The sequence below is a fragment of the Bufo bufo genome, chromosome 3, assembly GCF_905171765.1.
Source record: "Bufo bufo chromosome 3, aBufBuf1.1, whole genome shotgun sequence".
In the NCBI taxonomy this organism is placed as follows: domain Eukaryota; kingdom Metazoa; phylum Chordata; class Amphibia; order Anura; family Bufonidae; genus Bufo; species Bufo bufo.
In genome coordinates, this window is record NC_053391.1 from 448,514,379 (window position 1) to 448,529,061 (window position 14,683).

Sequence of the window (14,683 nt, forward strand, 5' to 3'; positions counted from 1 at the left end):
AGGACAGAGTAGTCATCCAATAGGTGGCACAAGGTCATAGCAGAGAAAATTTAAACCCCTTATGTTAAGAGAATTTTACTGGGGTCAAAAAGAACGTCCCATGTAAAAACTGCAGTTGATTGGCCTGTGTAAAAGGTCCATTAATCAGCCAAAACATCACTGATTTGTCAGCTGAAAGGATCTTTTTAGCCTGCATAAAAATGAACTGTTGTCGGTAGCACATTTGTGCACAGGGGATGTGCTCTGCTGCTGACAGCAATGTAGACAAACAGCTCCATGAATGATCCAATCATTTATACATCTCTTCATTCGGGCAATTACCTACCCTTAGTTAGCAGATACTTATTAGAAGAATATCACAAGTGGGTCACTGTTGGCCCAGCTGCTGTACCAACCCTTTATAACAGGGCCATCTACACTACATCCTGTTTCAAAACTTGCACTCACAAGACATGGGATAGACATGGAATTTTCTTTTGCTGCTTGGCAAAAAAGTGTAAAAAAATGCATTATAATATTTGTGTTTGTCTGCACAGTGTTTAGTTAATGCTACGTGATGTAGTGGAGAGACAGTTGGGGCCAGCTTTAAGAGGACCTAACTTTAGACGATGATGAAGGAAGGAATCAGCAACTCCTAATGATATACCCCTTAGCAATAGCTTGGGCTCATACACATTGCACATGGATTACTGCTAATTGCTGGGGTGTACCTGCATATGTCAGGGTTTAAATGTGCAGTTAAAATTGCAGCACAGCAATTAGTGGTAATTCAAGGGCAGTTACCATGGCTCAGGAGCGACATGTATGGGTACCCTTGTGTTATAAATTATCTATCTACAGTTGAAACCAGAAGTTTACATACACTATATAAAAAGACACATATGCATGTTTTACTCAATATCTGACATGAAATCTGAATAAACCTTTCCTGTTTTTGGTCAATTCGTATTACCATAATTATTATTATTATTTTCCAAATGTCAGAATAATGAGAGAGAGAGAATGTTTTAAGGCATTTTTAATACTTTCTGCAATGTCTAAAGTTTACATACACTAAGATTACTATGCCTTTAAACAATTCTGGACTGCCCATATGATGATGTCATGTGTTTGGAAGCTTCTGTTAGGTTTGTTGGCAACATCTGAGTTAATTGGAGACACACCTGTGGATATATTGAAATGCACACCTGATACACACTGCTTCTTTGTGTAGCATCATGGGAAAGTCTAAAGAAATCAGCCACGGTATCGGGAAGAGAATTGTGGACTTGCACAAGTCTGGCTCAACCTTGGGTGCAATTTCAAGATACCTGAAGAGGCCTTGTTCATCTGTATAAACAATTATATACAAGTACAAACAAGATGGGAATGTCCTGTCCAGCCATCATACCACTCAGGAAGGAGACTGGTTCTGTGTCCCAGAGATGAACGTGCTTTGGTCCGACATGTGCATATCAACCCAAGAACAAAAGCAAAAGACCTTGTGAAGATGATGGCAGAAGCTGGTAAGATTGTCCCAATATCCACAGAGAAACGAGTACTGTATCAACATGGGCTGAAAGACCACTCTCCTAGGAAGAAGCCATTACTCCAAAAGAAACATAAAAAAAGCCAGATTAATGTTTGCAAAAGCACACAGCAACAAAGATCTACATTTTTGGAGACATGTCCTGTGGTCTGACGAAACTAAAATTAAACTTTTTGGCCATAATGACTATCGTTACATTTGGAGAAAAAAGGGAGAAGCTTCGAAGCCTAAGAACACCATCCCAACTGTGAAACACAGGGGTGGCAGCATCAAGTTGTGGGGTTGTTTTACTGCAGGAGGGACTGGTGCACTTCACAAAATAGATGGCATCATGAGGAAAGAAGATTATGTCGAAATACTGAAGCAACATCTCAAGACATCAGCCAGGAAGTTTAAACTTGTGCGGAAATGGGTCTTCCAAATGGACAATGACCCGAAGCATACTGCCAAACTGGTTACAAAGTGGCTTAAGGATAACAAAGTCAATGTTTTGGACTGGCCATCACAAAGCCCTGATCTCAATCCTATTGAAAATTTATGGGCAAAGCTGAAAAGGCAAGTGCGAGCAAGGCAACCAACAAATATGGCTCAGTTACACCAGTTTTGTCAGGAGGAATGGGCCCAAATTCTGACCAACTATTGTAAGCTTGTGGAAGGATATCCAAAATGTTTGACCCAAGTCATATAGTTTAAGGGCAATGGTACTAAATATTAATGTAATGTATCTAAACTTTTGACTTTGCAGAAAGTAATAAAAATGCCTTAAAACATTCTCTCTCTCTCTTATTATTCTGGCATTTGGCAAATAATAATAATTATGGTAATCCTAATTGACCAAAACAGGAAAGGTTTATTCTGATTTCATGTCAGATATTGAGAAAAACATGCATATGTGTCTTTTTATATAGTGTATGTAAACTTCTGGTTTCAACTGTATGATAAATGATGATAATTATATGAATTTGATTTTATGAAGGTTATAAGCAGGACGAAACACCCCTGCAAATATCAATTTCATAAAAGAATACTTTTGAGCATTCTCATTCTCGTTTCATAGAGTTCGCAATGCAGATTACTTTATGCAGGAAGCTAAGCGAATGAAGCATAAAGCAGATGCCATGGTAAGTACACTCTCCTCCCAGATACAGTATGCAAAATTAATTTTGTCCTGGTATTTTATGGGCATGAAGTTATCATCAGCACAAACCACCAAAGAGAATTATAAAACCTATTACAAGCATGACTGGCTTTGTTAAATTATGGAATACTTGTTTCATTGAGTGTTTTTGTCAAACAATTACTCTGAAAACAAGTGATTATGCCGGCTGACTGTAAGGGCCTTAGTAAAGTTATAGTTATATTATTTTACAAGCAAGTGAAACTTTTATGATGTAGTCTTGGAAGGATCAGATGGAATTCAATATGTATAAAAAAAAAAATATTACTCCCAAGGTCACATTCTGATCTCATATGGTAATTTATCTCATCTGAAGAGAGTCTGTCACTAGGACAGACCCTGGAAATTAAGGTCATTTAACATGGACCAATGTTTCAGGCAATTATTGGGAATGAAACAAGCGTTCCCGATAATTGCCTGATTGTCAGCGGAAATAAGGGCTTGGTTTGTAATTGTTACAATTGTTCTAGCGATTCCTTATCCCTATAGGAAATCATTGATCATTATTTATACAGGCTGATTAGTGGCACAGAAGCAATCATTTTAGGTGCTGTCTGAAGGACATGATCATCGACGAACAAGTGTTTGCTCATTCATCTGGTGATCGTTGGCTCCTTTTACACAGGGCAGTTATTGGGAATGAACGTTTCTACAAACACTCATCCCCAATAATTAGCTTGATTATCAGTCCATGTAAGAAGGCCATTTGGTTGTCCAAGATGACCTAATAATGCTGAACTAGCTTGTAAAGTACTGTACATGCACCAACATCTGAGCTTCTGACTGACCAAGAGGATACTTTGGGAGGTGTGTTATATAGCAGTCTCATTTTTGCGCCTGGTCAATACTTTGGGTCTTCATTTTTTTATTGCAGTCATTGACGTAGATTTTTTAGTGCATGTTACAGATTAAAATTGATTTCCTTCTATTTATAGTAAATCAAATCATTATACTCACTATATACTGGCGGATGGGGGGGTGGGATCAGCCAATGGCAAGCATCATTCGCAAGGCTTGTCCCTGTCACTGCCTGCCATTGGCGGATTTCTCCCCCCCCCCCACTTCCCCCGATGCCGGATATTTTCATCCACACGACAGAGAGATGCAGCGGCGGCTGTGCTGGCTTCAGAAGCCACACGGATGCTGGGGAGCCAGGTAAGTGCATTATGTGTGAGGGGCCCGGACATATGGTGGGACATTTCAGGGGTCGGATAGCACTTTTAACACCCTATAAGCTTGAAACCTCCAAAGTCCAGTCCCTACTATTCTGTTACCTTGGACCTTTTTCTAGCTTCAGAGAGCAACAGTTCTTGTCATACCTGAACTACCTCAAAAGATCTGAGAACTGGAGCTCACCATTGTCTTATTTACTAAGCCAAGTGTGTGAGCTCCCAGGTTCTCTGCTCTTGAAGTAGTATATGTCCCTTATACCTCTACTGTTTGACAGGGTTTAACTTCAAAAGACTAGAAGCAATGGAAAGGCAACACTATTGATCATTACAAATGCTGTGATGGGAGGGGGGGGGGGGCTGATGTTAATAGTAAATCACTGTCATTTGTGACCCATTGTCAAAGCTTTAAATAAAATATCAAAATCTGTTTTGGGGTATACTAGCCAGATATGCCTGTTATATAATAAAAGGGTCAGGGCGTGACAGACTGCTAACAGTTTATCTCTACCATATGGTCTTCACTATACCAGCTCATCAAACATGTTTTTATTGTTTCATTTGCACCAGATGTATAAAAGTTAATTGTTGTTTCATTAGATCTGCTTAAGGCATCTAGATGCCATGTTAGAAAATTAGCCCGACTGTTCCATTCCATGTGACATAAGAAACAACCGCATTCAATTTATTTTCAGTTGTCAGTGTCATAAAACTGATTCCCTGCTTATATCATTATGTGCCCATCTGGATGAACATGGAAAACACACTGTTAGGTCTCATGCACCCGGCCGTGGCCATATTGCGGCCCGTGAACAGTGGGTCCGCAATATGTGGGCATCGGCAGTGTGCTCCCCACATCACGGATGCGGGTCCATTCACTTGAATGGGTTAGCAATCTAGAGCTGCGGTGCAGAACGGAGGCACAGAACCCCACTGAAGCATTATGGAGTGCTTCCGTGGTGTTTATGTCTGTGCCTCTGCACCGCAAAAAAATAGAACATGTTCTATTTTTTTGCGGTGCGGACGGATCACGGCCCCATTCAAGTTAAATGGGTCTCGATCCGTTCCGGCCGCCGCACGGACGTTGCCCGTGCTCTGGGACCATTAATTGCGGTCCCCAATGCACGGAACGGCCGTGTGCATGAGGCCTTACTGTGAATGGAAATGACTTACATCTCTAGATGGGATAGAGTGCAAAAATGCAAACACCATTGGACAGTCCACTCATACATGGAAATCACTACAACATGTTATATGGTTTACAAAAAAATGACTATAAGAGCAAGTAACGGTGCGTTAGCATTTTGTCTGCAATAATAAAGATTTGTCGCCATCTAGTGGATAAATTATTATTTACAACATAGCTGCAAGGTGCATTTTTATTTTTACTCTTTTCTCCGATGCAGTGCAGCTGTGGTACACTTTTTTCTAGACAAAATAATAGTGGATCTTTGTGTTGATAGACACCTGTCATTATACTCACTTAAAAATCCTTAAAGCCTCCAGTAAAGCCCCAATTCAACACTGTGTAAATAAGGTATCGGCTCCAAGACCGTAGCTATAGGGGGTGCAGAGGTAGCAGTCGCTATGAGGGGGCCCAAAAACCCTTGGACCACATAAGAAGACACTGGTATTAAAGAAAGTGCATGCTGGTCAAGTTACACCTCTGGCTGGAGGGAAGAGGTTAGGTCAAGAATTTGGTATGGGGAAGGGGGGGGGGGGTGTTGCCGTTTCAATTTTTGCCTCAGGCAGCAGGAAGGCTATGTGCTTCCCTGCCCCTTGCCACACAGCACTGAGGGAAGGGGTCCTAAGCTGAACTCTTGTACCAGGGACCATGAGCCTTTAGCTACGCCCCTGTTCATTCTCTTTTGTTGAATTGTGTACATAGGTCTATAAAGGGGTTGTCCGGTTTCTGTAGGAATAGACTCAGTCTACAAAGAGAGTTGTAATTCAAATCTATGAGTCTTGGAAAAAAACAATAACATGAAAATGCAGTGTGTGAACTTGTGCTGTTTCATAAAATAAGGTTATAACAGAAGTAACATATGGTAAGGGCAGAGGTCCTTGTCTCCTTGTATGAATGGAACAGTGGTTGAGCATGTGGACTGCCACACCATTAAACACTGTGGGACTGCCAATGAGAAGCTGAATACAACAATTGGTAATTTTTTGCACTGCTGTAGAGATCTAATATACAGTATAAAGTTGAGTGTGTGTGTGTGTGTGTGTCCGCTAAAGAAATCCGCACCGTCGGATTTGCAATCACGAAATTTGGCACACAGGTACATCAGGTGTCCGGGAAAGTTTTAGACCAGGTCTCAGCTCTCTAGGATTTACCGTTATTGAGATATTCCCAAAAAATGCATTAGCCAATAGAAGCCTGGTCACATGACCCTTATCAGCCAATAGAAGATTGCATGCCCCTAGTCTCCACACACACAGTTTTACACCAGGTTTCCATAACAACCTAGCAATTTTTCTTCACTGCTGTAGGTCAGCTTTAAAGGGGCAGGGCGCTGTGGATGACACTGTTAAAGGAGCGGAGCACTGTTAAGGTCACAGTTAAGGGGGCAGGTAGGGTGGCCATTTAGGCCACTCTCAAAAGACGGACTTAAAAATTCCACCCCCAGGTCCCACCAAGCCACGCCCCGACCAGGTTAGACCAGACACCCTCCTACTCCACAGCCGACAGGGATTGAAAAAATGAGGGTGAAAATCAACTTCTGTCAGCTGCAGGTGTGGGAGGGAGGGTGACTTTCTACCTGCAGCTCACGCTCAGACAGCACAGTGCTGCTGTCTGAGAGTGAGCTGTTCAAAAAGACATCCCTGTGTCCGTCCAGGCCCTGCGCCAGACGGAGAACAGGGAGTCTGAAAGCCGGACTGTCCTGCCTAAAACTGGACTTCTTGCCACCCTAGGGGCAGGCTGCTGTGGAGGTCACAGTTAAGGGGACGGTCCACTATGGAGGTCAGTGTTAAGGGGTAGATTACTGTAGAGGCCACTGTTAAGGGGTGGGTGTTTTCGAAATCACTGTTAAGGAGATGGGGCACTGTGTAGGTCACTAATAAAGGGGCAGCCCGCTGTGGAGGACACTGTTAAAGGGGTGGGCCGCTGTGGAGGTCACTGTTAAGAGGGCAGGGAACGGTTTGAATTGAATGAGCATTTATGAGTGGTCAGAAGAGCAGAAATAAGGACTACAGGAATACAGACCGTGCAGTCAGATGTGCTGTCTGATGGATTTCACATTTTTGTTCCAGAATTGCATTAAAAATGGTCTTCTACAGGTATGGTCCTCGGTCCTCATAAAGCAGATGGCCACTATGCATAGTATATGATGGAAGTGAAATTCTATTACAGAAAATCTTATGGAGAGGTTTCACTGCATCACTGCCATTTCCATTTGAAATAGACAGTAATTTTTTTTATATGCAGGATCCAGCCTTTTTTGGTCCAAAAACCTGTTGAAAAGCTTCTACAGTTCATAAGTGTACATTAGAAATATATCCCAGCATCACATATTCCGCCTTATATGCAGCACAATTGCACCTTTTTCTTTCAAAAATCTGTTGCATCGCTTCACAGTTTAGACATATGCAGTAAGAGTATTTTAGTACTTAAACAGAATCATAATAGCTTAAAGTTTTGTCACACACACGTCCAATTGCTTCTAGTGTTTTTTTGTTTTTTACAAAAAAAAGTTGTAATTGTTTTACCATTTATAAGAACACAAATAAGTGTGCTTTAGTGCATCAGTAGCAGTGTATAGCTTGGTTGCAGCCAGGGGACATCCCATTGTGCCTTTTACGGTTTCCAAGAACCTGTTGCAATTTCTCTACTGTTTAATAGTGCGCAAATAAGCACATTTTAGTGCATCAATAGCAGTGTATATCATTTGGTCGAACTCATGGGACATCCAATAGTGCTATTTTTTGTTTCCCAAAAATCAGTTGCATTTTTTCAGTTGATAAGTGCACAAGTAAGCATATTTTAGTGGATGAATAGTGGATATTTTTGTCGCAACATCTACTTGTGCCTTTTTCTGTTTCTCAAAATCCTGTTGCATTTTTCTACCATTTCTAAGTGTGCAATAATTGTGCATGCATATTTTAGTGTGTCAACAAAGCAGTGTAATACAGTAGCATTTTTAACCTGGAAGTGGACCCTTTTTAAAAATTCACTTTTATTAGTTTTACTTTAAAAAGCATAAGTATAGACACCCTCTGATAACAGGGTCCACTTCCAGGTTAAAACTCACGTATACGGACACTTAGATTAATTGCATATATAATTCTATAATAGATTTTCTTAATACAGTAGCATACATTTTTGTCCCACTCAATGGATGTCCAATTTTTCCTGTATTATTTTCCCAAAAACCTTTATCAGTGAGCATTGTAATAATCGTCTTTTAATGCATCAACAACAGTGTACTATATATTTTGGACGCATCTATTGTGCACCCCCCCCCCCCCCCCAAAAATTTTTATATGTGAGCATTGCAATAATTGTATTATATTTCAGAACAAGCCACTGTTTCTTCCTATAGTACTGTGTGTGTGTGTGTGTGTGTGTGTGTATAAACATGGGCAGGCATCTGCTCCCGTTAAAGTATAGTTTTTGGACCACTTGCTGATACCAAACCAGTGTTTTTCTACGATTCCACTGTGTGTGTTTAAACACCGGCAGGCATTTGCCCCCAATAAAGGACACATTTCTGAATGATTTTTAATTTTAAAAAGCATAAATCAGACTGTAAAATATGTTTTTAAATAGACTGTTTGTTAACACCATAAAGCATGAGTTTAGCCATAGCTGTATATGTTACTGCTATTATGACATTATTGAAGATTCATTCACACATCAGTGTTTTGGTCAATGATTTCCATCAGTGATTGTGAGCCTAAGGGCTCATGCACATGACCGTGTCAATTTTTTGCGGTCCGCAAATTGCGGATCCGCAAAAAACGGATGCCGTCTGTGTGCCTCCCGCAATTTGCGGAACGGAACAGGAGGCCCATTTTAGAAATGCCTATTCTTGTCCGCAAAACGGACAAGAATAGGACATGCCTCATAATTTTTGCGGGGCCATGGAACGGAGCACTCTGTGTGCTGTCCGCATCTTTTGCGGACCATTGAAATGAATGGTTCCGTATACGGACCGTGTACGGAATCAACATACGGCCCGTATACGGAATGCAAAGAACGTTGGTGTGCCCTAAACCAGGAGTGGAGGCTACACAGACATAAAGTCTAACGGAAAGATCTGCATCTGTTTTGTGTTTAGAGCTGCACCTGGTTTTTGGCTCACAATCACTGATAGAAACCACTGACCGAAAGACTGACATGTGAATGAGGCATTACCATTGCTGTCGTTGTGTTAAAGAACTTTAAAGGAAAAAGACAGAGAAAGAGAAAACATAAAAAAAAAGAGAGAGACAAAACAAGAAAATATGAGTCCTAGGAGACCTCGGAGTGTCATACACCAATTTTAAGGCCAATTGGAGCAATTTTGATTTGGTTAGAATAACTTCATGCCGAAATAAAATTTTCTGACCAATTTGTTAAAATCTGACCCAAAATGAATTTCAAGAAATTCACTCATCTCAAATGTCCCCTAGCAGGTAGACAATAAAAAGTAAAACAAGTTTTAAAAATATTTAAAATTAAAATAAATAAATCATTTTGCCCATTAAAATGCTCTATTGTGTCCTAAAAAAAAAAAAAAGTATACATAAAGTATCGCTGTGACTGTAATAACGTGAACTATGAAAACTATATACGGTAAGTAGATGTCCCTAGAGTTGTCCCTAAGCCACTCATGTTGTCTTGGATGTGTGTTTAGGGTCACTGTCTTGTTGAAAGGTAAACTGCCCATTCTGAGGTCCAGAGCACTCTGGATCAGGTCTTCATTAATAATATCTCTGTACTTTTATCCATTAAGCTTTCCCTCCAATCTGAGCAGTCTCCTTGTCCCATCTGCTGAAAAACTCCCCACAGCATGATGCTGCCACCGCCATGCTTCACTGTAGGTATAGTGTTGGGCAGTGCCTGGTTTCTTCTAGACATGAGGCTTAGAATTGAGGCGAAAAAGTTTTCTCTTGGTTTCATCAGACAAGAGAATCTTGTTTCTCACAGTCTGCGAGTCCTTCAGGTGATTTTTTTGTTGTTGCAAATTTTCATGTCATTTACTGAGAATAGGCTACTTTCTGGACATTCTGCCATAAAGCCCAGATTGGAGGAATACTAAAGGGATGGTTGACCTTCTGTAATTTTCTCCTATCTGCACATGGGATCTTTAGAGTCCAGCCAGAGTAACCATTGGGTTCTTTGTAGTCTTTCTTAACATGGCCCCTTTCCCCTGATTACTTAGTTTGGACGGGTGGCCAGCTCTAGGAAGAGTCCTGGCTATTCCAAACTTCTTCCATTTAAGAATTATGGAGGCCACTATGCTCTTGGAAGCTTTCAGTAGAGCAGAATTTTTTAGTACCCTTCTCCAGATCTGTGCCTCCACAAGATCATGTCTCTGGGCTCTACATGAAGTTCTTTCGTCCTCATTGCTTGGTTTTTAATGCATTGTCAGCTGTGAGACCTTATATAGACAGGGGTGTATCTTTCCAAATCATGTCCAATCAACTGAAGTTACCCTAGGTGGACTCCAGTCAAGGTGTAAGAACATCTCAAAGATGATCAAGAGAAATGGGAGGCCCCCGGAGCTAAAGAGTCATAGCAAAGGGTCTGAAAAAATAATTATGTCCATGTAAAATTTTATTTTTGCCTTTTTTATTAAATTTGCAACCATTTCTAAAATTCTTCTTTCACTTTCTCATTAAGGAGGATTGAGTGCAGATTGTTGGCAGAAAACATGGTTTTTTATATTAGCACAAAGCTACAACTTAAAATATGAAAAAAGTGTAAGGGGCTGAAGACTTTCCAAAAGCACTATACATTCACATTTCACCTTCTTATATATGTAACATTGCTACTTACGCATTTCACAATTATTTTTACTAGGTGGACAAATTTGAAAAAGCGCTGAACTATACAGAAGCAGCCCTGGCTTTTATTGAATGTGGAAATGCTATGGAACATGGACCAGTGGAATCTAAGTCTCCCTATACAATGTACTCAGAGACAGTAGAACTTATAAGGTAATGTCTCATTGTCTAGGGATTTGGGGAAATATTTCAGGTTAAAATCATCATAAACATGGATGTACTAATACTGTTCATTGTCAGCCAGCTGTACAACTGGAATGCAAGTAATATAATCTCATTACAAAAAATATGCTAGAACAAAAATATACAGCATTACACTGCCAACACTACTTGTTATCCAACCATTTGTTGGTTGATGCATAATTCTAAAACCATGAGTGGTTTGTGCCAATACCCTTTATTTAATATTACATTTTCTTTAATGCTCAGAACTCATTCAATGTGACAAACATGCAGTATTGTTGGAATTCCAGAAGGAAGCAGGCTTTTTTTTGACAAATATATTGTACATAGATGTTGATCAGTCCAAATTCTTGGCCCTCTACAGATCACAAATAAAAAGAGGCTGTAGCCGTGCATATGCTTTATATGGCATTGCAGCTCAAACCCTTGCCTCTGTGCCCTATTCACAGGAAACCGCTGGGTTCCGATCACTAGAAGAGGGGGCTTGTGTTGCCCAGTTTAAATGGAGTGGCAGGCATGCATGTGTGCTGCTGCTCCATTCAGTTGGAGGAAAATGGGCACCCAATCTAGTGATCCTCTTCAGACACACATGCACACTGCTGCACCATTCAAAAAAGATAACACGGGGGCCCCCAGCAGTCAGACCACAGTCGATCAGACATTTCCCCCCAATCAAGTAGATAGGAGATAAGTTGTAATAAAACAACTCCTTTAACACCTCAAGGAGGCTGTCACGGATGGTGTACAGGAAACAAGACAATGCAAAATAGTCTATGACTCACTGGATCCCCAACTAAGGAACAAAAGGGAGACCCCTGCATGAGACCTGGCACACTCTCCCTGACTGCTCAGCCTATGCGAACACCCCAAAGGTGGATGGTCGCATATCCACGTATCTCAACTATCTAACGCCTGAAGACCCTACAATAGTGAGGGGACACGACCACCGGCTCCCTACACCAGACACGGAGGGAGTCAGGGTCTCCTAAGATCCAGCAAACAGAAAATCACAAATAAATATACAGCACTTATCTTGCAGAAGACTAGGATATAGGAACAGCATGCACACACACTCCAGGAAGTTGTATAAGCCGCACACTACTGCATTATGGGGAGGAATTTAAAGGGAAGCAATCAGTCCAACTGCATGACAGCTGAGAGAGGCTAACGAGATGAGGAACTGAAACCAAAACAAAGAAAACTCAAGGAGGAGGTTCTGAAAGGCTTCTGTCAGAGCTTCTCAGCTGTCTGGTTGTGACAGTACCCCTCCCTCTACGAGTGGACTCCGGACACTCAGAGCCCACCTTCTCAGGATGGGACCTATGGAAAGCCCTGATGAGACAAGTGGCCTTAATGTCCGTCACTGGGACCCACATCGTCTCCTCAGGACCATAACCCTCCCAATGAACGAGGTACTGGAGAGAACCGCGGACAAGACGAGAATCCACAATCCTAGAGACCTGAAATTCAAGATTCCCATCAACCATAATCGGAGGAGGAGGCAAAGGCGAGGGTACAATGGGTTGAACATAAGGTTTCAATAAGGACTTATGAAAAACATTATGGATCTTCCAAGTCTGAGGAAGATCAAGACGGTAGGCAACAGGATTGATGACAGACAGGATCTTGTAAGGCCCAATAAACCTAGGACCCAACTTCCAGGAGGGAACCTTCAATTTGATATTCTTGGTAGACAACCACACCAGATCACCAACATTCAGGTCCGGACCAGGCACACGTCTCTTATCTGCCACACGCTTATATCTCTCACTCATGCTCTTTAGATTATCCTGAATCTTTTGCCAAATAGATGACAAAGACGAGGAGAATCTGTCCTCATCAGGTAAACCAGAAGACCCCTCTCCCGAGAAAGTCCCAAACTGCGGATGAAACCCATATGCACCAAAAAATGGTGACTTATCAGAGGACTCCTGACGACGGTTATTTAAAGCAAACTCAGCAAGGGACAAAAAAGAACACCAATCCTCCTGATTCTCCGCCACAAAACAGCGCAGATATATCTCCAGATTCTGATTGACGCGCTCCGTCTGGCCATTCGACTGCGGGTGGAAAGCAGAAGAGAATGACAACCGAACCCCCAAGCGAGAACAGAAAGCCTTCTAGAATCTGGAAACAAACTGCGTGCCCCTATCAGAGACTATGTCTGAAGGAATACCATGCAATTTGACAATGTGGTCAATGAATGCCTGCGCCAGCGTCTTAGCATTGGGCAAACCCGGAAAAGGGATGAAATGCACCATTTTGCTAAAACGGTCCACCACCACCAGAATCACAGTCTTCCCCGAGGAACGAGGCAGGTCCGTTATGAAGTCCATGGACAGATGTGTCCAAGGACGGGAAGGAATGGGTAAGGGAAGGAGAGGACCTGATGGCCGTGAATGAGGGACTTTGGCACGAGCGCAAGTCTCGCAGGCTGCCACAAAACCCTCAACCGACTTACGAAGCGCAGGCCACCAGAATCTCCGAGCAATGAGATCCAGTGTGGCTCTTGCCCCCGGGTGCCCAGCAAGGACCGTATCGTGGTGTTCCTTAAAAATCTTGTGTCTCAAAGCGAGAGGCACAAACAACCTCCCAGGAGGACAAAGATCAGGAGCCTCTGACTGGGCTGCCTGCACCTCTGCCTCCAATTCAGGAAAAAGAGCAGAGACCACCACACCTTCAGCCAAAATGGGACCCGGGTCTTCAAAATTCCCACCTCCCGGAAAACAACGTGACAGGGCATCTGCCTTCACATTCTTAACCCCAGGGCGGAACGTAACAACAAAATCAAACCTTGAAAAGAACAAAGACCATCTGGCCTGTCTCGGGTTCAGACGCTTGGCTGACTCCAAGTAGGCCAGATTTTTATGGTCAGTAAACACGGTAATAGGGTGTCTGGCTCCCTCTAGCCAATGGCGCCATTCCTCAAAAGCCAACTTGATGGCCAACAATTCCCTATCTCCCACATCGTAATTTCTCTCTGCGGAGGAGAGTTTCTTCGAGAAAAAGGCACACGGTCGCCATTTGGCAGGAGAGGAACCCTGAGACAAGACCACACCCACACCTACCTCAGAAGCATCAACCTCAACTATGAAGGGTAAAGAAATATCAGGTTGTACCAGGATGGGAGCGGAAGCAAAACTCTCCTTGATATTAGAAAAAGCCTTACGCGCCTCTACCGACCAGGAAGAAAAATCTACCCCCTTTCTGGTCATATCAGTGAGTGGTTTAACAACAGAGGAATAATTCAAAATAAACTTCCTGTAATAATTGGCAAAGCCCAAAAAACACATCAGCGCCTTCTGATTCTCAGGAAGCTCCCACTCAAGCACAGCGCGGACCTTCTCGGGGTCCATGCGAAAACCAGAAGCGGAGAGAAGAAACCCCAGAAATTGAATTTCTGGAACCGCAAACACACATTTTTCCAGTTTCGCGTATAATTTATTCTCCCGCAGGATGAGCAAGACCTGACGTAAGTGTTCCTTATGAGTTTTGAAATCAGGAGAAAAAATCAAAATGTCATCCAAATACACTAATACAAATTTTCCCATTAAATGATAAGAAATGCTGTTCACGAAATGCTGAAAAACGGCTGGGGCATTCATCAAACCAAAAGGCATAACCAAATTCTCA

At 42.1% G+C, this 14,683-nt stretch overlaps 1 protein-coding gene across 1 annotated transcript in view; it reads left to right on the forward strand.

The window, feature by feature from the left end:
- Nucleotides 1-14,683, forward strand: part of AFF3 (AF4/FMR2 family member 3) — a 179,477-nt gene that overhangs the window by 120,755 nt on the left and 44,039 nt on the right. The window contains exons 10-11 of the mRNA XM_040425090.1: nucleotides 2,586-2,649; nucleotides 10,884-11,020. Of these exons, the coding sequence (XP_040281024.1) occupies nucleotides 2,586-2,649; nucleotides 10,884-11,020 (201 nt within the window). The remainder of the gene's footprint in view (nucleotides 1-2,585; nucleotides 2,650-10,883; nucleotides 11,021-14,683) is intronic.